This window comes from Cyrtonyx montezumae, unplaced genomic scaffold, assembly GCF_038088225.1.
Source record: "Cyrtonyx montezumae isolate F1298 unplaced genomic scaffold, pur_monq_1.0 scaffold_11, whole genome shotgun sequence".
In the NCBI taxonomy this organism is placed as follows: domain Eukaryota; kingdom Metazoa; phylum Chordata; class Aves; order Galliformes; family Odontophoridae; genus Cyrtonyx; species Cyrtonyx montezumae.
This window is the reverse complement of record NW_027071837.1, coordinates 15,916,415-15,942,394: the sequence shown is the minus strand read 5'-3', so window position 1 is coordinate 15,942,394 and position 25,980 is coordinate 15,916,415. Positions and strand designations below refer to the sequence as shown.

General features: G+C 52.5%; 2 protein-coding genes and 2 pseudogenes across 2 annotated transcripts; 3 read left to right on the top strand and 1 right to left on the bottom strand.

Annotated features, from left to right (window-relative positions):
* The first annotated feature begins 579 nt into the window (after positions 1-579).
* On the top strand, positions 580-2,340 carry LOC136044384 (ADP/ATP translocase 2-like; annotated as a pseudogene).
* Positions 2,341-4,189: 1,849 nt separating this feature from the next.
* Positions 4,190-6,136, top strand: LOC136044383 (ADP/ATP translocase 2-like; annotated as a pseudogene).
* A 1,060-nt stretch (positions 6,137-7,196) lies between these two features.
* UBE2A (ubiquitin conjugating enzyme E2 A) lies at positions 7,197-13,916 on the top strand. Its single transcript, XM_065729723.1, has 6 exons — positions 7,197-7,450; positions 7,702-7,782; positions 7,866-7,891; positions 12,250-12,339; positions 13,299-13,387; positions 13,749-13,916. Exons 1-6 carry the CDS (start codon positions 7,407-7,409, stop codon positions 13,875-13,877), a joined length of 459 nt encoding a protein of 152 aa, XP_065585795.1. The 5' UTR covers positions 7,197-7,406; the 3' UTR covers positions 13,878-13,916.
* A 3,296-nt stretch (positions 13,917-17,212) lies between these two features.
* NKRF (NFKB repressing factor) lies at positions 17,213-25,530 on the bottom strand. The gene is made up of 3 exons (XM_065729682.1): positions 25,292-25,530; positions 22,279-22,400; positions 17,213-20,122 (listed from the first exon to the last, which is right to left on the bottom strand). Exons 1-3 carry the CDS (start codon positions 25,483-25,485, stop codon positions 18,132-18,134), a joined length of 2,307 nt encoding a protein of 768 aa, XP_065585754.1. The 5' UTR covers positions 25,486-25,530; the 3' UTR covers positions 17,213-18,131.
* Positions 25,531-25,980: the final 450 nt, after the last annotated feature.

Here is a 25,980-nt window from a genome sequence, read left to right as displayed (position 1 = left end):
TGCTTACGAGGAAGAGCCGGGGCACTGCAGGCTGGAGAGCCTGGGAAGATCGTGGGGCTGCGGGTGCGCATCCCCGGGTGGGGTGGGGCTCGGGCAGCCAATGGTTGGGGCTGCGGGGACTGAGTGTCGTGCAGTGCTTCTCTGGGAAATCCGTCCCGCAAATAACGAGACTATCTCACAGAGCACTCGGCCAACCTGCTTCCGCGCGGCACGGTAACGTGGATGTGGGAACCGGGACCGCGGTCACGGAGCAGCCCTGGGCTGAGCTGCGGGGCCGTGTCTGCCCGAGGCCCCGCGACACGCGGGGCAGAGCCCTCAGCCCGAGGACGGTACAGGCGGTCCCGCGGTCTCCGGGCCCGACTCCCTTCCCCCCTCCGCCGCTCAGTGGCCCTCGCGGAAGCCCCGCCCCCCGCGGCGGCCCCGCCCCCTCCCGCAGACAATGGGCGGGCGGAATGCGGCACCAACGGACGCGTTGCCGTGGTGCTTCCCCGCCCGCGTTTCCGCCTCCGCCTCTATATAACGAGGTCATTTCTGCCCTGCTGCCACAGGGCTTCACTTCGTGTCGAGCCTGGGTTCTCATTCGCCTCCTCCCGCCATGGGCGATGCGGCCGTGTCCTTCCTCAAGGATTTCCTCGCCGGGGGAGTGGCGGCCGCCATCTCCAAGACGGCCGTCGCCCCCATCGAGAGGGTGAAGCTGCTGCTGCAGGTGAGCGGCGGGACGGGGCCGGCGGGCGCCCCAAGGTCGCTGCAAGGAGAGGGGGGCGGCGGGGGCCGGGGGTGAGCGGAGCGGCGCTGAAGGCGCTCTGGGCCCCGCAGGTGCAGCACGCCAGCAAGCAGATCGCCGCCGACAAGCAGTACAAGGGCATCATCGACTGCGTGGTGCGCATCCCGCGCGAGCAGGGCGTCCTCTCCTTCTGGCGCGGCAACCTGGCCAACGTGATCCGCTACTTCCCCACCCAAGCGCTCAACTTCGCCTTCAAGGACAAGTACAAGCAGATCTTCCTGGGCGGCGTGGACAAGCGCACCCAGTTCTGGCGGTACTTCGCCGGGAACCTGGCGTCCGGCGGCGCGGCCGGCGCCACCTCGCTCTGCTTCGTGTACCCCCTCGACTTTGCCCGGACCCGCCTGGCAGCCGACGTGGGCAAAGCCGGGGCCGACCGCGAGTTCAGCGGCCTCGGTGACTGCCTGGTGAAAATCTTCCGCTCGGACGGCCTCAGGGGCCTGTACCAGGGCTTCAACGTGTCTGTGCAGGGCATCATCATCTACAGAGCCGCCTACTTCGGCATCTACGACACGGCGAAGGGTAGGTGGGCTGGCACGGCGCTTGCGGCCCGCAGACCGGCACCGTGTGTGCCGGCGGCTCGCGCGCTGCTCTCACGCAGAACTTCTCTCCCGCAGGAATGCTCCCTGACCCGAAGAACACGCACATCGTGGTCAGCTGGATGATCGCTCAGACGGTCACCGCGGTCGCCGGTCTGGCCTCGTATCCCTTCGATACGGTTCGGCGCCGCATGATGATGCAGTCCGGCCGTAAAGGAAGTAAGTTGCTCTGCTCCCTCCGTCCCCGTGCTCGGAGCTGGTGGGTGTCCCTGAGTCAGTGGCAGTGGGTCTGAGCTGCGGGCGGGAGCGTTCCAGCTTTCACCGAGGCCTTCAGATCCCTTCTGTGATCTGCAGGACACGAGGGGACTGCAGAAGCAGGTGTCAGGTGGGGGGCAAACAGATCAGCCTCCGTGGCGTCCCTGTAAGGGGAGTGTGCGAGTTGGGTTTGTTCAGTAGGTGGGAATGGCAGAGCTTGGCCAAGGATGTTGCAAACTCGTGTCTCTGGGCCAAGAAGGGATGTTCCTCGGTGCAGGCACAGCCTGGCTGACTGTGCAATAGCTTTTGGGTCTGGAAGCGGTGGTGTCTGGCAAATAGTAGCTGCTTTCTGCTCAGACTGGTCCTTCCAGTGTCTCCTGGGGGTAATGCAGGCCTGGGCGATCTCATCCTCTAAGAATGGGGGAAAGTACATCAAGAAACGGATACTTGAGGTTGTAAAACTGCCGGACACGTTAGGTTGTTCCTGACCTGGGTTTTGAGAGTTGTGGGTGCTGGGATCCTAACTCTGTGTTCCCACAGCTGACATAATGTACAGCGGCACTATCGACTGCTGGCGGAAGATTGCCCGGGACGAGGGCTCCAAGGCCTTTTTCAAAGGTGCATGGTCGAATGTACTCCGAGGAATGGGTGGTGCTTTCGTCTTAGTTCTGTATGATGAAATTAAGAAGTACACATAAATTATTCTTGCTCTGAACTGGCGTGTTGTAATGTGTTATCTGTGACCGTTCATGGACTTGTATGAAAGCTGTCTAGTTCATAGGTTCATAGGTTCATAAGGTTGGAAAGGACCTACAAGATCATCTAGTCCAACCATCCTCCTATCACTACCCCTACCCAACTACTAAATCAAATCCCTTAGCACCTCATCTAAACGCTTCTTGAACAGTTACTAACAGTAACGGATGATATTTATACAGGTTGGCATGGGGCAGGGACAACCTCCTGCCCCATCTTTATCAAATCATTCCCACTCTTGGGACTCAAACGTGGTTTCTATTTCAGTCACTCCTGTTTAAAGAGTACGAAGAAATAAAAATCTGACACCAACTTTCCTCGTCTCGTGGTTGTTCTCACAGTGTGAGGGGCCAGGGACCTCGGTACAATGGAAGACAAAGCCCTGCATGCCTCACTGACTGTGGGCTCCAGCACGTGAATGCAACGCAGCCTGCCAAGAAAGCTGGGTTAGTGTTCCCTCCCTGGTGGAGGTCAGCAGTGAGTGCTGGTAGTAACTGAGGCCCTGTGCCACCGGTCCTGCCATGGGGGCATTGTGCTCCTTGGGGCTGATGAGGGCTCTTTTTGAAAATATCGAGTGCTAGTATGTTTTCCTGCAAAGCACCAAGTGGACAAAATATGTGGGAGACCGGAGGAATGTCTCAGGAGTATCCACAGCAGCCTGGAAGAGCAGAGTTGAGATCACGTGCTCTGGCTGTCACGGTGTTATCCGTGACAGTGACCCAAGGGAAGCCGAGAAGGGAGAGAGGAGAGAAAAAGAAACTGCGTCAGTGGCCGCGCAGCCGCCCGAGCAGAGCCGCTCTCCGGAAGTGGGAGGGGGAAACAGCGGGAAGAGATGGGTCTACAAGAAAACAACGGCACGATCTGAGAAGGAACGGTAACTTTACTAAATCTAATAAAATTGAACAATTGAGAGAGAGAAAAATTTCCAAACCAAAAGCTGTGAGCTTACGTTAAGGAGGAGCTGCAGGGGAAGCACACGTGCTGAACCTCCACGGCAGCCCAGAGCAACGCCTGGCATCCGGTGCAAAGCTCCGCCCCTCTGCTGCTCCCACAGCATTAACTCCTTCACTGCTGCGTGATGCTCTGATGTGGAATACCGGCATGAAAACCACAAAACCACAACACTGGCTTAGAAACTGAACTCCCTACTTGGGCAAGTTAAAACTCAGCCAGAGAAAATAAGTGTGGTATGCCACTGACACCTTTGTGTTACAGTTTACTCCTGAGGCCTACAAAGTGTTCATAGCCTTGTACCAGCCAAGCCTCTCCGTTGTGTAACTGCTTACGAGGAAGAGCCGGGGCACTGCAGGCTGGAGAGCCTGGGAAGATCGTGGGGCTGCAGGTGCGCATCCCCGGGTGGGGTGGGGCTCGGGCAGCCCAGGGTTGGGGCTGTGGGGACTGAGTGTCGTGCAGTGGTTCTCTGGGAAATCCGTCCCGCAAATAACGAGACTATCTCACAGAGCACTCGGCCAACCTGCTTCCGCGCGGCACGGTAACGTGGATGTGGGAACCGGGACTGCGGTCACGGAGCAGCCCTGGGCTGAGCTGCGGGGCCGTGTCTGCCCAAGGCCCCGCGACACGCGGGGCAGAGCCCTCAGCCCGAGGACGGTACAGGCGGTCCCGCGGTCTCCGGGCCCGACTCCCTTCCCCCCTCCGCCGCTCAGTGGCCCTCGCAGAAGCCCCGCCCCGTGCGGCGGCCCCGCCCCCTCCCGCAGACAATGGGCGGGCGGAATGCGGCACCAACGGACGCGTTGCCGTGGTGCTTCCCCGCCCGCGTTTCCGCCTCCGCCTCTATATAACGAGGTCATTTCTGCCCTGCTGCCACAGGGCTTCACTTCGTGTCGAGCCTGGGTTCTCATTCGCCTCCTCCCGCCATGGGCGATGCGGCCGTGTCCTTCCTCAAGGATTTCCTCGCCGGGGGAGTGGCGGCCGCCATCTCCAAGACGGCCGTCGCCCCCATCGAGAGGGTGAAGCTGCTGCTGCAGGTGAGCGGCGGGACGGGGCCGGCGGGCGCCCCAAGGTCGCCGCAAGGAGAGGGGGGCGGCGGGGGCCGGGGGTGAGCGGAGCGGCGCTGAAGGCGCTCTGGGCCCCGCAGGTGCAGCACGCCAGCAAGCAGATCGCCGCCGACAAGCAGTACAAGGGCATCATCGACTGCGTGGTGCGCATCCCGCGCGAGCAGGGCGTCCTCTCCTTCTGGCGCGGCAACCTGGCCAACGTGATCCGCTACTTCCCCACCCAAGCGCTCAACTTCGCCTTCAAGGACAAGTACAAGCAGATCTTCCTGGGCGGCGTGGACAAGCGCACCCAGTTCTGGCGGTACTTCGCCGGGAACCTGGCGTCCGGCGGCGCGGCCGGCGCCACCTCGCTCTGCTTCGTGTACCCCCTCGACTTTGCCCGGACCCGCCTGGCAGCCGACGTGGGCAAAGCCGGGGCCGACCGCGAGTTCAGCGGCCTCGGTGACTGCCTGGTGAAAATCTTCCGCTCGGACGGCCTCAGGGGCCTGTACCAGGGCTTCAACGTGTCTGTGCAGGGCATCATCATCTACAGAGCCGCCTACTTCGGCATCTACGACACGGCGAAGGGTAGGTGGGCTGGCACGGCGCTTGCGGCCCGCAGACCGGCACCGTGTGTGCCGGCGGCTCGCGCGCTGCTCTCACGCAGAACTTCTCTCCCGCAGGAATGCTCCCTGACCCGAAGAACACGCACATCGTGGTCAGCTGGATGATCGCTCAGACGGTCACCGCGGTCGCCGGTCTGGCCTCGTATCCCTTCGATACGGTTCGGCGCCGCATGATGATGCAGTCTGGCCGTAAAGGAAGTAAGTTGCTCTGCTCCCTCCGTCCCCGTGCTCGGAGCTGGTGGGTGTCCCTGAGTCAGTGGCAGTGGGTCTGAGCTGCGGGCGGGAGCGTTCCAGCTTTCACCGAGGCCTTCAGATCCCTTCTGTGAACTGCAGGACACGAGGGGACTGCAGAAGCAGGTGTCAGGTGGGGGGCAAACAGATCAGCCTCCGTGGCGTCCCTGTAAGGGGAGTGTGCGAGTTGGGTTTGTTCAGTAGGTGGGAATGGCAGAGCTTGGCCAAGGATGTTGCAAACTCGTGTCTCTGGGCCAAGAAGGGATGTTCCTCGGTGCAGGCACAGCCTGGCTGACTGTGCAATAGCTTTTGGGTCTGGAAGCGGTGGTGTCTGGCAAATAGTAGCTGCTTTCTGCTCACACTGGAACTTGCAGTGTCTCCTGGGGGTAATGCAGGCCTGGGCGATCTCATCCTCTTAGAATGGGTGTATCTCATCCTCTAAGAATGGGGGAAAGTACATCAAGAAACGGATACTTGAGGTTGTAAAACTGCCGGACACGTTAGGTTGTTCCTGACCTGGGTTTTGAGAGTTGTGGGTGCTGGGATCCTAACTCTGTGTTCCCACAGCTGACATAATGTACAGCGGCACTATCGACTGCTGGCGGAAGATTGCCCGGGACGAGGGCTCCAAGGCCTTTTTCAAAGGTGCATGGTCGAATGTACTCCGAGGAATGGGTGGTGCTTTCGTCTTAGTTCTGTATGATGAAATTAAGAAGTACACATAAATTATTCTTGCTCTGAACTGGCATGTTGTAATGTGTTATCTGTGACCGTTCATGGACTTGTATGAAAGCTGTCTAGTTACTAACAGTAACGGATGATATTTATACAGGTTGGCATGGGGCAGGGACAACCTCCTGCCCCATCTTTATCAAATCATTCCCACTCTTGGGACTCAAACGTGGTTTCTATTTCAGTCACTCCTGTTTAAAGAGTACGAAGAAATAAAAATCTGACACCAACTTTCCTCGTCTCGTGGTTGTTCTCACAGTGTGAGGGGCCAGGGACCTCGGTACAATGGAAGACAAAGCCCTGCATGCCTCACTAACTGTGGGCTCCAGCACGTGAATGCAACGCAGCCTGCCAAGAAAGCTGGGTTAGTGTTCCCTCCATGGTGGAGGTCAGCAGTGAGTGCTGGTAGTAACTGAGGCCCTGTGCCACCGGTCCTGCCACGGGGGCATTGTGCTCCTTGGGGCTGATGACGGCTCTTTTTGAAAATATCAAGTGCTAGTATGTTTTCCTGCAAAGCACCAAGTGGACGAAATATGTGGGAGACCGGAGGAATGTCTCAGGAGTATCCACAGCAGCCTGGAAGAGCAGAGTTGAGATCACGTGCTCTGGCTTAGAAACTGAACTCCCTACTTAGGCGGCGTCGATCACCCGGGCGCGGTCCCGCGGCCGCATGGGCAGCTTCTCCAGCTGGCAGTCTGCGGGCACCAGGGGTCAGGCGGCCGGCACCCGTACCGGCACCCGTACCGGCACCCGTACCGGCACCGCCCCGCCCGCCGCCCCCAGCCGCCCCGCTCACCCAGCACCAGCACCATCTGCCCGCACAGGCAGTAGTAGACGTGCAGCGGTTTCTCGCCGTCATCGTACTCCTCGCGGTCGCGGGTGTCGGAGCACACTACGGAACGGGACACCACCTTCGGCATGGCGGCGGCGCGGGGCGGGCCGCGCTGACACCAGTGCGCAGGCGCGGTCCACGCGGGGCCGCAACGACTTCCGGCAGTTCGAGGCGGGGCGGGGCCGGCCTCCCCGCTGAGCCTGTCCGCAGCGCCTCCTGTTAAACGTGAGGGTAAAGCCGGGGGAAGCGCGGCTCACGCCGCACATCCGCCGGCACAGAGAGGAGCTGCTCGCGCTTGAGCGCTATTACAAACGCAGCGGGGGCCGTTCCCGTGTACAGACAGCACCGCCTCCCGCCCCTCCCCGCAGCCCGGTCCGCCGGCGCCACCGGGGGAGGAGAGCGCTCCGTCCTCCTGATGTCGTCACGGGCCCCTCCTCTCTCCCCCCCCCGGGCCGCGGCTGTTGGTACGTGCCGGGATCGCCCGGCTGCAAGCGCAGGGATCGGTGCGGCCCGAGCCTTCACCCCGCCCCCGCCTCAGTGGTAGAGGCCGCGATCGCTCCCGTTCGCCGGCGCTGCCGCCTCGGTCGGAGTTCGCCGCCGTTCCCGGGCGTTCCGTCCTCCCTCCGGCGGTGTATGAGTGATTCGTAACCCCGACCCGCCATGTCCACTCCGGCCCGTAGGCGCCTCATGCGAGACTTCAAGAGGTACCGAGGCCGCCGGCGGAGGGCGGCGGGGGGTGGGGAGGGCGCGGGGCTCGGCCCCGCCGGGCGCGGAGGGGGCCGCGCAACATGGCGGCGGGGCAGGGCGCGCTCCGCCGATTGCGTAGCGCCGGGCCGCGCTGCCCGCCGCGGGTTACGCCGTTTGCGCAGCGGCGCCCGGGCTACGCCGAATGCGCAGAGGCGGGATGGGAGGGGGGGGAGGTCGCCGCGCTCAGCCCGCACCGCTGTGCCCGCAGGCTGCAGGAGGACCCCCCGGCCGGGGTGAGCGGGGCCCCGTCCGAGAACAACATCATGGTGTGGAACGCCGTCATCTTCGGGTGAGTGCCGCGGGCCGGGAGGCGGGCGCGGGGCCGGCCGGGATGCCGCTGTAACGCTGTGCTTCTGCTTCTTCCCCACGCAGGCCCGAGGGGACCCCCTTCGAGGACGGTGAGTGTGGCTGCGGGGTGGGGGCTGGGCAGCGGGAGCGGGGGGTGACACGTGGGGGTCCCGGGTTTGAGGCGGAGCGCTCGGCTCGTGTTGTGGGGATGCTGCCGCACTGCATTGTTCCTTCCGACGTCTCAGTGCTTGGCGTCTCAGCTGCCAGCAGTGGTACCCGGGGTTAAAGGTTAAAAGCAGCTTTCAGCTGCTGCAGCTGCCTCCGCGGTCCCTGTCCCAGGCCTCCAGGCAGCTTCGGTTTGGCCTTGATGCCTCTACAGCCTTAGTGATGTTGTGAATGCTTCAGCATCACTGTGAGAACTCGTTAGACGTGAAATGCTGTCCAAATGAAATCAGGGATGCATTTTTTGAAGATATTTTGGGTGCAGGCTGTAATTAATCCTAGATCTCTGTGACTCATGCCAAAAGTATAAGCAGAGCTTCTCAACTCTCACATCGTTCTTGGCTAGCTGTTTGTTTATCCTTGGGTGAGCACCTGAAGTTCCAGATGTTTTCTATGAGGATTTAACATATTTTAAATATTTCAGGCCAAAGATCTCCTCAATCTACAGTTACTTCTTTTAATCTGTTAAGAATCCTGCTGGAGGAGCTGTTCCAGATCACGTTTGGTACTTCAGTATTCAGTAACACCCTACATAGAGTTGGTGGACCAAAGGCGTTCTGTTTTCTTTCTCATAGAATCATTTGAGTTGGGAGACCTTTAAAGGTCATCTAGACCAACTTCCCTGCAACAGACAGGAAAGCTTAGGGTTAAGAGCTCCCTTAAACTTCCCTGAGGGTTGCTGCTGCTCCCAACAATGTGCTGTCTGGGGGCAGAGGCCTCTCCTTGCAGCGTGGAAAAGCACACGTTGCTGTGTTCAGTCTCTTCCACTGCACTGTGATTTTAACAGATATACAGTGGCTGTTTTTCCATGTATTTCCACCTAGTTGCAGAAGGTTGGAGGCTGCTTTAGAGATCCATGCTGGTTTGATTCTGTCTGTGCTTGGCTAGCACCGTGCCTTTATCTTAAAAACTTGGGGCACCTTCCACTCGCAGCAGCCCGAAGTCCAGACAGACACCTGAGTCTGCTGCTGCTGTCCTGTTGCTCTGGCTGATCTTATAACCTTGGTGCATGAAGGACTGCTCTCTTCTTAGCAGAGTGTGTGGTTTTTCACGGGGCACATTCAGGAAAGCACATCGTGTTTATCTTTGTTTGTCCGGGTCATACCTTAGGTTGTGCTAGATAACGAAGTGCTGGATGGAGCCTGGAGATATGGTGCTGCTGGTGCCTGCTCTGTGCTCTCCCTTCAGTGAGAAGACTGGTGGTGGCACAGTTCAGAGGCAGTTGAGCTTAATGTAGTTAAAATTAAGAAGCCTTTTATTTATAGTACAGAGCTGTTATTTGGAGTTGTTTTACTCAGGCCCTCGTGGATCCAAGGTATGCTGGAGTTCTGTGACCCTTCTTTATCAGGGCAGTGTACTTCTGAATTCTTGTTTTTAAGTCTCTGTCCCCCCTGGCAGTACTGTAAGACTTCAGGTTGTGAAAGTAGGCTGTGAAAAATATCAGCTGTTGTAGCTGTAATAGTTTTAACACTGTGGGAATTGCTGTTCTTCATCCTTGTTCTGGTGAGTCCTTTCTCCAGTCTCAGCTTCTGAGGTTTCATAGCTTTGCCTGAACTGAAAGCCCTAAGCTCAAACACATGTTTACTTGCTGTGCAGCATGCTGCTAACAACCCTCCCTTCCTTCCACCCCCAGACACTTGAGGTGTCTTCACAACTGAAGGATGACTTGGCCTGGGAGCAACTGCTAATTTAGATCAGCAGCAAAACTTCCGTCTCCTGCTTTGAAAACACGGAGCTGCAGATGTCTGCAGTAGGATCTCAGGGATGTTATCCTGCCTTCACTGTGTTTCTTAGAATCCACGTGCTTCTGGCATGTGAACTGGTAATGTTGCTTCTGTGATGGAAACCCAGGCTCCCCCAAGCCCTACAGACCTGTTTGTCTGAAGCAGGATCTTGATACTGTGGTTAGCACAGGATCCCTGGCTCGAGGAGAGTTAAGTAACAGCTACTGCTGTATCCTGTCTTCCTGTTGTCATGCAGGCAGCTTGGACAGAGCAAGCAGTGCATTTGCCCTCAGCATGGTTTGTTCCTTGCCAAAGGAATATGGGTCTAGTGTTCTCAGGTGGGAGAGGCAGGGACTGTCCCTGTGTTATGGCTGCTGACATGGAGGGGTTGTGTGGGGCCGTGGCACTGCAGGGCCAGGCACAGGGCCTGGAGGAGCCTCTGAGCTGAGGCAGGAGGAGCAGATGGACAAGGTAAGTGCAGAACAGACGTGGGAGCATTCTGGGATCAGGATGATCCCAGCGTTCGTAGGATGATGGTGAATGCAAAAATCTCTTATTCTAAAATAGGCTGTGTAGAAAAAGTTGGAAGGATCACTGGCTGAAAGCTGTTAACGTTAGTGACACTGGACACTGAAGGACTCATCCCAGCAGTGTGTTGTCATACCCATTCCACTTGGGTGCGTGACCCCGGACTGTGGTTTGCTGAGTCTCTGGCACTGTCTGCTAACAGAGCTCAGCAGTGAGCTGTGGCATGCTGCACGAGTTCTTTCACAGAGCTGTTGCTGCTTGGGATCTTGACTTGTTTGGGTAGGGAGATACTCCAGCTGGGAACTGTCCAGCCACTCACTCGGGTTGGCATTAAAAGCAGTGCTGTCCTATCCCTAGTGGGATGGATGGCTTCCCTGCTTTGAGTTGTTGTAAACACATTCTAAGACCTCACTGCCCTTGATCTGTTCTTCGGCCATCCTCCTGATCTCCTCTGCTCCTGCTTCAATTGGTGCTTTGAAATAACATTCATTTTCTTGAGTAAGCTTGCTGAACTCTGTTATTTGATGGTTTGAGCTTGATTTTTACCCTACTGCTTGCTTAGTCACTCTGCTAGTACTTCCTGAAGAGGGTACTGCAAACTGGAGCTGGGACACAGCACTGGGGAAGCCCCCCTTGTGTTTGGCTCCAAAGTACTCCCATTGCCAGGGCTGTGCTGTGTGGGGAAGGGAGGTGTGAGGGGAGCCTGCAGCTGGCAGGTTGTTACAGACTTTCTAGCCTTTCAGGATGGTCTCAGAGCTCTCTGTGCTTCTGCCTCAGAAGAGTAAAACTCGAAAGCCTCACAGCAGGCTTCCACTTAATTGAGTGACCTTAATGCACAGACTTCTGTTTGGAGAACTGTAATGTTCTTATTGTTCTTTTTGCTTTCCAGTAGGATGGCGTGCTGTTGGCTCTGTGCTCTTCTGTTGTTAGGCTGATAATAAAAAAAAGCAAACATGCAAAAACTTATTTTTAGGCAGCTGAGACTTCCCACTGCACAACTGTTCCACTTGGAGCTGTGCAGAAAGCTCTGAGGCATCTGTCCTGACCTCATATGCAAACTGGAGCATTAGAGCAATGACCTGTGTTATGGTTTACAGCCCTACAAAGGAGGCATCCTTGGGAAATCCTGCAGATCCTTACTGGTCTGCAAGAAGGGGAAGGGGCTAGGATCTGTTGTTTGGATGCTGGCACGCTTGCCAGCTGTGTGAGGGAATAACTGTGGTTAGTGCTGGAAAAGTCCCTCGCAGCTGGAAACAAGGATGAACTTTGTAACTGAGCCCCTGAATTCTGATTTGGGCACTGAGTGTTTGGGAGGCAGGGAAACGGTCCCTGATGGTGTCAGACCACTTCTTCAAAGCCCTGTGGTGCGTCTGCTGGGCAGCTTGCTGTGGCTGTTCCTGTAGGGTCTGGTGTGCTCCTCTTCCAGGAGAGCTGTGTGTTTGTACCAGGGTGCTTTGGGTATTCCTGGCTGTGTGTAGGCACTCTGTATCCTGCTGTGTGCAGTGTGATGGCACAGTGAGGAGGTCTCATGTTCCTTAGTTACTGATGCGGGTCAGTGGCAGTGCCTAGTGCTTCAGACCCATGCTTGTGCAGCTTTTTTGGGCTAAAATATTATTTAGAAGGGCTAAAATCAGTCAGCTTAGTGCAGGTTGCTGGGATCGATTGGTCTGGGACTTAATCAGCCATTCCCAGAGGAACGAAGCTACCCTGAAGTAAACGACCAGATTGTTCTTCAGAATGTCCAGTAAGAGTGCTGCTTGCAATACTGCTTTCTCAAACTGTGATCTCATTTAAAAAACAATCCTTCAAATCTAGGCATTTTTTAGCAGTGAGTGATAGGAGGAACTCCCCTGGCAGAGAGAAGTGTTGCTGTAGGACTCAGCAGTGGATGTACGAGCACAGCTGTACAGTGTATGCTTATGGAGGAATGCTACTTGGTCATCTCATGTAAATTAGTTCCAAATAGAGCTAACGTATTTCTCTTTCAACTCCAGGAACTTTCAAACTCACAATAGAATTCACAGAGGAGTATCCGAATAAGCCTCCTACTGTTAGATTTGTGTCTAAAATGTTTCATCCAAATGGTAAGTATTTACTCAGTACATTTGATTGTAGCTTTCTGTAAGTGCCATAGAAATAACTATCTATTGTAAAAGCTTCCACTGTCTAATAAGCACAATTCCTGTGTGCTTCTGTGTAGTTCTCATGAAGGTGTGACTGTCCGAGCCGTGCTGTCTCAGCCCTTTGAGATGAGGAGATGTGTGTTAGCCTGCAGGGGTGCAGCACTGTACTGCCAAGGCTCCTCTCTCAGCTCTGTGCTGTTAAACTGGACAGAAGGGAGAGCCTGACAAGCAGATAGTCCAGCTTTTCTCTATACGTAACGACAGTTCTGAATGCAGTCATCTTCTATCATTTTTTCCTTAGAGCTGCCTGCCTGTATGAATGCTGTATCTTGAAACGTAGTACTAGTTTCCATCTGTAGCCAGTAACAGTAAGATCCCTGAACCACTTCCTTCCCTGGCTTTTGTTAAGGGTTGACTCCTCGTCTCCAGGAAATAGCAGCTTCATGTATACCTGAAACTTTCCCATGTAGCAAGTAAGCCTGTGTGAGCTAAGTGCACTGAGGGAAGGCTCTTGTAGAGCTGTCATGAGACATGGCATTGAGTGCTGTAGATGTATTCTGGGGAAACCTTATATGTAAACAGCTTTTTTTAGTGTTCCTTATTTGGATCACGTGTGGAAAGCTTAAAATTTTTGCCTTCGATCTCTGGGTGGTTTCATCTTTCCATGGCGGTGGCTGCAGTGTCAGAGAAGCCTGGCACTGAGGAATAAGCAGGGTTGGAGCTTGAATACTGGAGGCAGCTGCCACTGACAAGCTTCATCTCCTCCTTCGTGCAGGCCTGTCTGTTGGATTGCAGTGTGTCACGCAGTGCTGACCTCTGTCCTGTTTGTCAGTGTGTAGGTTTTCAGGATCAGACAATACTAGGAAAAGCAGTAGCTGTACGATTTCTGTTTCAAGCCATTCTTATTGAACCTTTTCCAGTCTATGCAGATGGTAGTATATGTCTGGATATTCTTCAGAATCGCTGGAGTCCCACTTACGATGTCTCTTCCATCTTAACATCCATACAGGTAAAAAAGACTTCTGCATGAAAAGCCAGAATGAAATTAGCATGCTTGAGAAAAAAACTACTCGGGAAAAGCATTGTTGGCTCCTCAGAGCCAGTGAAGGAGTTAAATGTTGGTTGTTTGGGGTTTTTTTTGTAAACTAAGCATCCTTAGAGACACAGAGGTGGCTGAAGGTTTCCAGCTCCAGGCTGTGCTGCTGAGAACAAGACTGAAAGCTTGCAGTAGCTTACAGCTGGAGCCATGCGTTGTGCCTCAGCTGCACCTCAGTGAACCTCTGCCCTCTTTCTAGCACCGACAGTTCAGAGAATATATTGCAGAAGCTGCGTGTACTTGCACCTGTCTGAGAGTGTTCTTCTTTTTGCAGTCTCTGTTGGATGAGCCAAATCCCAACAGCCCAGCAAACAGCCAGGCAGCTCAGCTATACCAGGAGAACAAGCGGGAATATGAAAAACGGGTTTCTGCCATAGTAGAACAGAGTTGGCGTGATTGTTGACCCAGGATGATGCAAATGAACACTCTGGTGATGAGGAAAGTCTATGAAGTGTCTGAGTCATCTTCTTCCTCCGAGCATCACTGCATTTACTTTGCAAGCAGAATAGCTGTTGTGCCGTTGCCACCCTCCCTTGCTGAAGCTTCTTCTCCTTGGACATAATAATGCACCCACTTTGAAGTCAAATGTACTGTACTTGGGTTACTTGCAAAAGAATTACTGATGCTGAATTCATTTTCTGTGGTCCCTCTCCAGTCTTAGGGCAGTACTGTGCATTTCTGTAGTGTACACTAAGCTTTTAATTGTAATAAATTGTGTTATACACAGTGATGCTTATGTGTAGCTTGACAAAAGGGATGTTTATATACATACACATTTTTTAACAGATATTACTAAAGTGCTGATCTGTCCAGGCTGGTCATTTACTTGGTTTAGACCCCACTGCATTTGTAAGTACTGAGTGAAGAAGTAATGTTATTTTCCTCATTTGTATTGGTTTACCAACTCTGCTGACTGTCCTTCAACTAGTTTGTAAGAACGCTGGCCACCTCTACGCTTCACGGGCAAGATTTATGTACAGAAATACATAAACCACTTCAGTTGTGGTACTTTGATCTTTGTTTGGGGTGAGAAATAAAACCTCTTGTGTTTTTTTTTTAAGTAGTATGTTAAGGGATGTGCTGATGGAGACTGCTCACCGAGGCGTCAGTGGGCAAAAGCACACAGAGCTGCAGTACTCTGAGTTAAAGCCCTTCCAAATTAAGGAAGTGGTAAAACCTGAGGTGTTCCAGAGGTGGAATTCTCCTTTTAGCGCCTTCTTCCCTCCCCTTATCTTCATCTGAGAAAGATAAGTTATTTGGTATCCAACTTTGCCTCGTGGAAAGCTTGACTAAAGTACGGGGTAGGCACTTCGGTCTCTGCGGTTCCTGATGTTTGTAGTTTCCTGTGGTTTACGTGAGCTACTGCTGCATGCTTGAGTTTCTCTTCAATTTTATCAGAGTATTTTTTCAACTCTTGAGAAAACAATTGTTAAGTCCAGACTCACTTTTTTGTACGGCTAAGTTTGTACATTTGGATACAGTTCCTTAAGCAGCAGTGTGGGATGAAACCTACAGTTGTGTTGTCCAATGTTCCGGTGTCCTTTGTGTGCACATTGGTCTGTTAGTTAAGTATAACTTTGCACAAGTAACCCATGTAAGAAACTGTACATTTTTCAAAACTTGTAAATAAAGTGTAACCTTAATGCTTATTGTATAAATAGGCAAGAGGTGAGTGACTGTGGTTATTTGGGGGCAGCAGGAGGGACCTGGGGCTGCGTGCAGCCTTCTGGCAGCAGGGCTGGGGAAGGAGCTGTGCTTGTGCTGTTCACCGTGAGCCCTTCCAGGTGGAGGAAGAACCAGACACCTGCAGAAAGCTCCGCACAACGTCCCTCCAGGAGTAAGCTGCTGCAAAAAAGCCTGCAGATAAGTTAGTAACAGTAGCTTACAAGGCTCAGCAATTAACTGGTGTGAGAATCATACTCTTGACTGTACCCCATCTTATGGAGGGGAGAACAAGATGAAAGTGACTGGCATTGAATGAAAGCTGAAAACAGCCTGACAGGTTCTTCAAAACAAAGATAAATCAGGCAACGCTCCACCTCTGTGATAACCCTTCACACCCTGAGCAGCCCCTCTGCCTTACATAGGGCAGCCTTCCACCACTGAAGTTGTGCTCAGTTACGCTTGCTAGCTTACCTGAAGGACTGTCTAAATTGGGACCCTTGTAACTGCTACTAAGCAACGTCAAAAAGCCAACTACAAGAGGTAGAGAAGAGGGGTCATCAAATTTCATGCATGGGGCTACAGCTGGTGGGCCCTTAGGAGTGTGTACAGCAGAGTATAGCTGCCTCAAGTACTCTTGATTCTCAAGCATTTGTTGTGCAAAACTTGCCCAAATCAAGAACCAGACAAGCAACGAGCATCTACTTACACACACAGCTCAGCACTAGCATCAAATACCCCCAACACCTGCATGAAAAGGCAAAACTGAAACCAATCGAAGGGCGTATGAGGGATCTTACCCATTTCCCTGTACTCTTATTTTTTTTGTTGCCAAAGGATGGCATCAGCCCAAAGGAAGCCAGAAATGAGCAGCACAGAGGTGCAAAAACCTCACCTATACCCCCTACCTATGCAGGTCCTTCTTCCACTACACTTCAAACCATACAGTGCTGGTTCCAAGAAGCTTACAGAAACAGGAGACAAAGCAGAGAGGAATTCTTTCATGCTAACGGTCACCAAAATGACTCCCACTTCTTCAACTGGAAGGCAACAGAGATCCAGCACAGATACCCCACTTGGCAAAGATCTATGGCCGTGAGCCAGGGATGCTACCCAGCACAGAAAGCAATACTTCCCTGTACAGACTGCTATCGCCCATCCTGCACCCCCACACACGCTGTTCAGCAGGGAGATTTTTCAGTCCCAACACTGCCCTGGTGCTCTTGGTACCTTTCCTGGTGACACCAAGCTCGAAGGACCCGCTGCAGAGCCAAGCTAGGGAGGGGGAGCTGCACTCCTGCCTGCAGGAATATCTGCCTCCCAAGTAGCAGGGCTCCTTCCACACTCCTACACTGCCATCTGCTATAACCCAGCATCCGTCCCTGGGAGCAGAATTCAGAAGCAGAGAGAAGCCACAACGCACAAATAAAAGAAAAGCCTTTCAGAATTTTGTCAGATCGCTGTCCTTCAGAGGCAGCAGCACATTTTTCTTTCAGGTACCCGAGCGAGCTGTGCTGAAGCCACACAGTTAAAGACAAGAAGAGATGCTCTCTGTCCTGAGAGAGTCTTGCTGGTAACTGAATTCTTCCATGACCTCCTCTTCAGTGTTTGGCTGAAAATCTCTCTAAATGCACATCTCCAGGATCCTGTCCTCCATCCCACCCAGAGCCAGGTACTAAAACAGGAACAGCGTAAGAAGTGAAAAAGCAGCGTAAAGAAATGAAGAGGCCAATATGGGAAGCAGATGAACAAAAGCAATAGCTGAAACACAAGCCAACAGAATGGGCAAAGAATTACCACCTCAGGATTGGTTTTACCAGCTGTCCTTGCACGAAGAACCTGCAGGCCCCACTGGCGACAGAGCAGCATCTCTGGACAGATCTCACACTTGGCTCCTCCAAGGTCCCTGCCTGCCCACCACCTTCCAGGCACGGCGTGGGTGCTCCCATGAGGCTCACACAGCTCTGCTGCACCAACAAGATGCCGATGCTGCACCGCACCTCCGAGCAATGCGACCACTTACTTCTAAATTGCTCCTGACATAACACAAGCAGAGGTCCATGAAGAGAGCACAGAAACAATTAGGCACAGATTTAATTTTGCTCGGGTCAAAGAGCTTATATTCCAAGTAAAAAAATAAGTTATGTAACATTCCCCACAAGCTACACTAGCATCTCTGATGCGTGGGCTCCGCATTTACCTCCAGTTCTTCTATTTCACACTTCATTGTGGTATTTACATATGTCAAGCAGTGCTTCCAGGTAAAAATCCACTGGAATTACCTCAGTCCAATACACCGATGGGTAAGGTGCACTCAGTGACCTCCAGTACGGGAGGCTCAAGGTAAAAGCCAATGAATAAAGCTGCACCGTCACAGTGGGTGAGGACATTTCTCCACACACGTACACAGCACAGACAAGACCTTGCTCTATATACATTTCTTAAGCATAAATTGAGTTTCCACACATTTCTTCTTACACAAAAGGTGACAAACTTTTGTTTTGTGTTTTGTTTTTTGTTTGGTTTTTTTTTTTTCCAGAAATAAAGCTGTATTTTTATTGTCATCGATACCAACTTTACATACAGGTTTATTCCTCCAAACTGCATTTCCTTTGCTCTTTAACCTTTTTGTTTTTAAAACAAGGCATTATTCCTTCCTTGGTCATAAAGGTCATGAAAAATAAGGGAACCAGAATTTCAAATGGCATCAAATTCCTTTTGGCTGGACATGTGTTTTTGCTATTACAAAACTATCAACATGTGAAGGAACAAGTAATATCAAAGACGTACAGTGACAGCACTACTGGTGTTGGGCTGTGCCAGTCCTAACGGCCCAGCAACATTTTAGAGATCACCGTGAGATTTAGAACGATGAGCAAAGTAAAACATTTTAATGTCAACACATGACACAACAAGAAATGCAGCATCTCCTTCTTCAATCAGCTACCTAGAAATGCCAGTTATAACTTCCACCAGTAAAATCGGACACTGGACCTCAATTTGCTTGAGGCATGATGAGCTCGTAATGCCCAACATGGCCTTCTTGCTTCAGCTGGTCCAACAGGTCCTCCTTGCGCCGCTTCCTGCTTACCACCAAGTACCTATCGTGGCCCTGGCCATGAGATTTACTTTTAAGACCATATTTTTGGGCAATCTGATGTATCTGCTTCCGTTCGTCATTGGTCAGTTCTGTAGAGAACGTCAAGTCAACGTGGCTGTCTGAGTGGGCGTAGTTTCGAATGATCTGCTCAATATCTCTTTTAGCAATTTTATTTACCCTTTCCACGTCAAGCCCAAGTCCTTCCCTTTTAAACTGCTCCTTCACTGAAATAGGCTCTCTAATTCCTTCACCATCCTTCCCTAGGCCACCACCTGTCCAGCCCATCTTTCTCAAAATTTGATTCCCGATGTTGTCTTCTTTGATCTTCTGCTTGAACGCGTCTTCTGCCGATCGCCCCCGAATCTCATTTCTGGAGATGACGTCTTCGACAGTGCCTTTCTTCAGATTATTAACAACAGTTGGCTGAGTCTTTTTGAGGATTTTCACAGCTTCCTCTGCTGCCTCATGCTTGACAGATTTCTTCACTCCAACTGCTTCTGCGATGAACTCGTTTTCAAGCAGCACCTTGCATTTCCATCGCATGCCAGTCATCCTTTCGAAGACATACTCGACCGCCATCTTGTTGAACTGAGCCGTGTCGTTCAGCGTGCACACTGGGTTGTCGGAGTTCTCGTAAACCACGAGGTCCTTCAGGTCCTTCTTCCTCCCAGAGGCCTGTGATGAGCGGCCCACTTTCTGAACCTGGGTCATTTTGATGGTTGTTAGGTTTGACTGCGTCTTCTGCAAGATTTTCAGTGCTTCATCAGCTGCAGCATGCTTGCTGGTCTTCTTAGTGCCGTATCCCTCAGCTAAGCAGTGATCCTGTAGATACACTCGACAACGCCACATGCGGTTGGGCATGTAGTCGTATTTATATTCAACAGACATTTTGTTGTATGAGGCGGAATTGTTCAGTATTCCTATGGCATCGCTGGCATTCTCGGTGAGGATAAAACTAGTCCAGTGCTTGCTGGTGTTAGTGGAACCTTTCATGGACTCAGCGCTTAGCTGTGCTGGGATGCAGTCCCTGTTGGCCGCCACAAACTCTTCGTGAGGTTTGAGAGCAGGAGGAAAGTCCGGGCTACTCACACCTGCCTGGCACACCACCAGGTCTTCGTGATAGGTGTGCCTGAACTTCCGCTGCACAACCCGAACTTCTACTGACTTCTGCAGCAGCTTGACTGCCAGCTCTGTGGCTCGATCCCTGGATCCATTCTTGCTGCCTGCGTAACCAGTGGTCAGGTAGATATTCTGACATCGTACTTCACAAGCAAAGCCATCTGTTAGGAGCTTCTTACTCTTCGGGAGGTCAGCAGGGGCAATCTCTTTCAGAGGAGCATAAATATATTCAGGATTTGTCTTGCATGCCTGAATTGAACGTGTCAAGAGATAAGTGTAGTTAATTTTATCAGTCCCAATGTTTGCTTCTGGGTTAGCAAGGTTTTTCCAGACAGCTGCCGACAGCTTCTCAATAAAACCCTGCTTCAGTGCTACAGCTGATGGAGGGAAAGTCTCTGATACAGTCTGGACAGCCAAGGGAGGAACAGAAACCTGCAACACACCACTTGTGGCAACATCTGTGCTACTCACAGCCTTATTGGGAGTCACTGCCTGGCTTACAAAGCCAAACCCAGCTGAGCTGGAGACCCGGGGATCCACCCCCTGGGCATTCTCAAAATGAGAATCTGTACAGTTTTCAGCTGGCTGTGTTACACTGTTTATATTTGCCTCTTGGTTCGTTTCCTGTGTTTGGTTGTCCAGAGAATCTTCCTTCTTGTCATCCTTCTCAGCACTGGTTACAAAGTGGATGGGTTCAAAACGTGGCCGCACACGGTACCTGGGGATCACTTTTTTTGGAGGCTGAGGAACCTCCTCCCGCTCCGGACCTGAGAGGTGGAAGAGAATTACAAGATCAGCAATAAATATGTGCAATGACAGAGAGAAATGCTTTCACAGAGACATCTCCAGAAGGAGCATGCAGAATTCGTGCACAGAATTACCTCTGAGATGCAAACCAAAATGCTTTCTTCTTAAGATGTTTGCAATCGATCAAAACAGAACGCTCACCCTTTGCAGGTCACTTCAGTGGTACCTCCAGCTCCTCAGCTGGCATATAAAAATCACTACACCTTCATTACAAGGATTTCAGGGCTGAATCATTCACTCTACCCCACAGCACTGCCCACGGAACCCATCCACTCATTTCTGAAGTGAGTCCACATTACTGGTAAACCCCAACCAGAAGAAATGTAAACAAGGTACAATATCCTGATATACAGAGCTCCTGCAGAAAGTGACAAAGAGCTGATAAGTAAAGGTGCTACATCTAAAAGATGACTACACAGGATTTCTACTGTGAACACTCCTGCCACTTCAGGAACCTGAATGTCCACGTCTATGGGTTCTGATGAGATGCATCCCAGAGTCCTGAGGGAATTGGCTGACACAGTCTCTAAGTCACTCTCAATGACATTTGAAAAGCCGTCATCAGGTGAGGTCCATGGTGACTGGAGAAAAGGCAGTGTAACATCCACTTTTAAGGAAGGTAGATTATCCAGGGAGCTATTGACTTGTCAGCCTCACCTCAGCGTTAAGGAGGATCCTGGAACTCCTGGTAACTAGGTTAAGGCATGTGGAAGAGAGGAAGGTGACCACAGGAGGGCCACAAAAATGGTCCGAGGGATAGACAGCTCCGTGTGAGGACAGGATGAGAGCTGGGGCTGTGCAGCACGGGGGAGGGAAGGCTGCTGGGAGAGCTGGGAGCGGCCTGGCAGTATCTAGGGGGGCTGTGAGAAAGAAGAGGACAGGCTCTGAGCAGGGTCTGTTGTGATAGTGCAAGGGGAAATGGTTTCCAAATAAAACGGGAGATTTAGATTTGGATGTAGGAAGAAGCAGAGGAGCAAAGGGCCACCTCAGCACCTTGGAATGAACCTGCTGTCCCAGTGCCAACGCGTGCAGCTGTAATACAGGTCAGGTAACATCTGTCTAGTCATCACATTATCATAGCATATTTACTGTAAACTAGTTCACTGCAGTTGAAAAGAGCACTTCACACAGACACTCACCTCAGGTGGCAAAGCTGTTACACATATTAAACTCTTCAGCCATCACTGTTCTGATGAATTATGGCAAGGTTTACATTTCTTGCTCAGCTTGGTATTTTGATGATTGCACTCCAGCAACATCTAAAGGCCCTCCCCAGCACAAGAGCTCTTTACTGTGTGTAGCACACAACAGGGAACCCTTTCCACAGAGCTGCTGCCCAAAAAAATATACAGCACGAGATAAAGCAGTATTTTTCTCAGTTTTGCAGATGGGGCAGAGAAGCTCAGAATGATGACTGGATTATGAAAGTAAGAGAAGAAACTCTGGCAGAGCTAGGGATCACACCCAGTCCTAGAAAGGAGTCCTGTGCTGTCTGAGCATCTGTTATTTTCAAAAGCCATACTATTAACCAACAGTGCCCCACAGAGCAGAGACCTGCTGCTCACACCCACAACCCACACCCCCAGGCACAAGTGGCTCCCCCAGCTCTCCCTCCTGAGAAGGGCAGGGAGCTCTGATGCCTGGACAGCCAGCCCACTCTGCCCATTGCATTTCCCTTCCTAGAACAGCTACAGCTGGAACATCTACCCTGAGAGTAAAGGCTGTGTAGAAAATGAAATGAAAACACCCAACATCCACGCTCCAGGCAGGTTTTATTTCAAAATCAGTACAGTAACTACTTCTCAGGTCAGAATATCACTTCAGTACATCAGAGAAGGTCTAAGAGTGGTATTTAATGATGCAGGTCCAATTCCCTAACACTCTAATTAGCAAAAATCTATTACATAGCAATTTCAAATAAAAATTATAGTTCACTTAAGAAAAAGCTAGCAAACAAACAAACAAACAAAAAACTTTGCCTCAATTACATATGCCTGATGGCATGGTAGAGGAGTCTGGCAGAGCTCACCATGGCTGCTGCTCCCAGGCTCCCTGCAGCCCATCCCCTCCCCAGCAGCAGAGCCAGGCCCCCATGAAACACAACCAGTGCACTCACTGTCAAGCGGGGACCGCTGTCTCTTCAGTGTCTTGCTAGGGACCAGCTCGAACGTCCGCATATCCCCAGTGTCGATGCCTTCAGCCATCTTGAGAACCTTCTCCATGACCTGAGAGCCATACCTGTGTGGATCCAATAACAAATCATGTCAGGAGTGCTCCCACAAGGGGCACCTGGCCCCACCACCAACTCCCCCTGCACACATTCCAAGCTGAAATCCCTTCTGCAGTCTCTGTGTCAGCTAGGATTCCAGTACCTCAGCACGTGACCCAGGCAGACAGCTCAGCCTCACACACACCACAGAATAAAACCAGGTCATTCACATTTGAGATGCAGAACACAGTCCAGCAGAACAACAGGCCCTCACCCTGCAGCTGCTGAGATGCTGGCATGAGACCTGACCAAAGTCAGCCCTCCTGCCACACCCTGCAAGGTTGGGACTGGACACTTCTCCCAAGTTACTGGGCTCCAGGTTAATCTATCTTTGAATAATAAACAATTCAGCCACCAAACACAGAGATTAAAGCTTTAATATGTACATGTTATCTGCTAAAATGCTACATTTGGCAAGGCTGCTAGGAACACAGGGATGTGGAGGAAGCATCTCAGGAGGCACCACAGCTCCAGGACTAAACACAGGAGTGACCTGCTGGCGCTGAGCTTCTTGCCTGGGTCAGCAGCCACAGCCACACATCACCAATACTGAAGGAGGCACTGACATCAGATGACAAGGACACTCTTCGGCCTTTATTGACTGCTCTCTAAAAAGATCATGCTCCTTTTTAGCTTGGTTGGAAGTTTTAAATACCCGAGCCATGGAGGAGACAAGGTGGCTGCAACCATGCAGGATGTACATGCAAAACCCCATCTGACTTGCCCTTACAGCTCTGATCTAAGCTTTCCATTGCTCCTAGGGCCTGATACATTATAACATCATTTACAAGTCCAAAACTGAACAAGAAATAAAAAAAGACAACTTTACTAAGCAAGGAAAACATAGAAACACAGCACAGAACTATATTCTGACAGCTCTGCACTGTGATGAGAGAACAGGCAATCTTGCACCTGCAAGTTGAAGTGTTCATCTTCAAAGGACAGCAGCCAGTGAAACAGTAACCTAAACTGGCTTTTAAACACTCCTGCTCCAAGGGCTCAGTCAATCTACTCACTCTTCACTCAGGAAATGCCTGTCCTGAGAACCAGGCAGAAATAAGACCTATGTAAAACCCTGAGAGAGCTGCACACACACACACACCAACACAGTGCTTGCTTCACCCACTGACACCCAGCTCTGTGCCACTCCCCTGAGGAAAAGCATGGTGCCTTGGATAGGGACACCAAATGTGCTGCCCTTTACCTAGCAGGCTTCTGAACAGCATTAGATTTGGTCTGGGAGTGTTATTCTTCTTCACAATGGATGGTCGTGTTGGTTTCTGCCTAGAGGAAGACCAGCCTGTCCCAGCATGAGCTTCTGAACCTTTGCACCTGGCCTTTGAAACCTCGCCTCGTGGAGGCTCCTTGTGAAGGCAGAGGACTCCACGTCTCCACTGGTTAACTGGAGTTCCCCCAGTGTGATTTGTTACCTCTTCTTGCCCCGATTCCAGCAGCTGTGGAGCATGCTGTACTACTTCCTCCTCATTTTACACTGCCTTTAGCATATCCAAGAACACACATCTTCCCTCAGCAACCTCTGAACTAATTACACCCTGTTATTTAACTCCTCACCCACAGGTCACATTCCCTCCTCTGGACATTCTCCAAACCAACACTCAGTTGGGTTTCATCAAAGGGACTTTTAGGGCTATAAAGATGGTGAAGGACATAGAGGGGAAGTTGAGGAGCAGCTGAGCTGTGTGTCCCCTGCTCTTCCCAGGCAGCTCCCTATGGTGTGCTCGTGCTGGAACACAACACAAGCTTTGGGGAAGCAGCCTCACTGATATCAGCCCTGCACATCGTGCCTCTATCTGCTGCTGTGTCTTCCTTCAGAGGCACTGCTGAAGACGTTCATCAAGGAAACTGCATGCACTTACAGGCTTAACTTGCACCATTTCGGGGATTTGAGATCTTGCGACAGGGCACTTCCCTTCTGCAATCATCTTATATCCACATTACAACATTGTGATTCCCAAAAGCACCATCACAAAAGCCCTCTGTTGAGATGGCATAAAAGCTTATACACAGACCAAAGAAACTACACAGCCTTAATTTTAACACACTAATCATGCTTTAGAATTTGAAATTACTCTGAAATGAAGCTCAATTTTGATACTCGCAGAGCAGAAAAGTTCAGTACTTTGATCAGAAAGAGGAAAACATGCAGGCCTACACCTAAGTAAGGAAGCTGATGTGAATCTATACAGATAATGCAGGATAGTCCTTTAATGAGACTTTGGGACAACAGTGGTAACAGAATAAAGCCACAATCCCTTCTGGTCATGGCACAGATTACTGAAGTTAGTTATCTGGCAGCCGCTCCTGCCTTTAGTGCCTTGTGTCCGTTTGAAAAACGATGCCAGCACCAGGCAGATCAGTCGGGGTGCACCTGAGGCTCCTCCCAGCCCTACGAGTCCCAGTGCTGGCAGCAGCGATCCGACCTCTTCCATTCATTGGGTCGTTCTCTCACAGAACACAACTCCCAAGTTTCAAAGGGAGTGCAGAGGCTGGTTTACACTTAAAGGGACCCTTCCTTCAGGATTAATTTACAGAACACAATACCACGTGCTTAAAAAGCTCTCAGGAGAAGAACATCAAGAACAGCTCCCGAAACACACATACACTTGGTAGCACCTCGCTCCCCTCTCCTGCTACTCACATCTGCCTTGCAGCGGGGACCCTCCAGTGCCTGTTCCACTTCACCATCCTCACGTCACTCCCCACGCAGAGGGAGCCCTGAGGGAAAGGGGGCTAAGTCCTCAGGGTCCCCCACTCCAGCACCTCAATTCAGGGTACCCACTTCACCTCAGCTCCCCTCCCCTTCCCCTCAGACCCCCCCCCCGCCCGCGGCCCTACTCACCTGCAGCCCATGAAGACGTGGTTGCTCCAGAGGACGGACAGCGCCAGCAGCTGGTCAATGGCAGCGCCGGGATAGCTGTGGAGGTGGCGGAGGATAAAGCGGCGGCGCGCGGCCCAGTGCCGCTCGCTCTCGCTGTACTGCCGCCACTGCTCCAGCACCGCTTCAGGCACCGCCTCAGGCGGCGGTGGGGCCATCGCTCAGCGGGCAGAGGAGGCCGGCCCCGCCCCGCCGAGGTGGGCGCACAACCTCCGAGCGTGGGCACGGCCGGCGGCGGCCCAAGCCCCAGAAGTGAGCAGGCCGCACGTGCGGCCCAGGCCGCGCCTCGCCGCGGGACACCGGGGAGCGCCGCCCGGCCCGGCCCGCTCCGGCCCGGCCCCGCCGGCCCCACGGCCCGGCCCGGCCCGGCGGGGGTGCCCGGCCCCGTGCCCGTGCCCTCCTTTCTCCACACCGGGTCTCGGTCCCGCTCTCGCAGAACGCACCGGCGGCCGCACCGTCACGTGTCCGCAGAAAACACCGCGAGACGACGCGAGATCGCAGAGCTCTCCCCGCGGCGGAAGCGCGCCGCCCGGCGGCAGGAAGTGCGCCGCGCGCCTACGCAGAGTACGCAGCGCGTACGGACTGTGCGCAGCGCCTACACGCGGCGCGTAGGGAACAGCCGCCCCCTGGGACCCCCCCGCACCGCGCACGGG

Coding starts and splice junctions, on each gene's coding strand:
- UBE2A (XM_065729723.1), top strand. CDS start 7,407: ATGTCCACTCCGGCCCGTAGGCGCCTCATGCGAGACTTCAAGAG. Junction 7,451..7,701: donor CTCATGCGAGACTTCAAGAG/GTACCGAGGCCG, acceptor CTGTGCCCGCAG/GCTGCAGGAGGACCCCCCGG. Junction 7,892..12,249: donor GGGGACCCCCTTCGAGGACG/GTGAGTGTGGCT, acceptor TTTCAACTCCAG/GAACTTTCAAACTCACAATA.
- NKRF (XM_065729682.1), bottom strand. CDS start 25,485: ATGGCCCCACCGCCGCCTGAGGCGGTGCCTGAAGCGGTGCTGGAGCAG. Junction 22,401..25,291: donor CACGTCTTCATGGGCTGCAG/GTGAGTAGGGCC, acceptor GGATCCACACAG/GTATGGCTCTCAGGTCATGG. Junction 20,123..22,278: donor ACAGCGGTCCCCGCTTGACA/GTGAGTGCACTG, acceptor TCCACCTCTCAG/GTCCGGAGCGGGAGGAGGTT.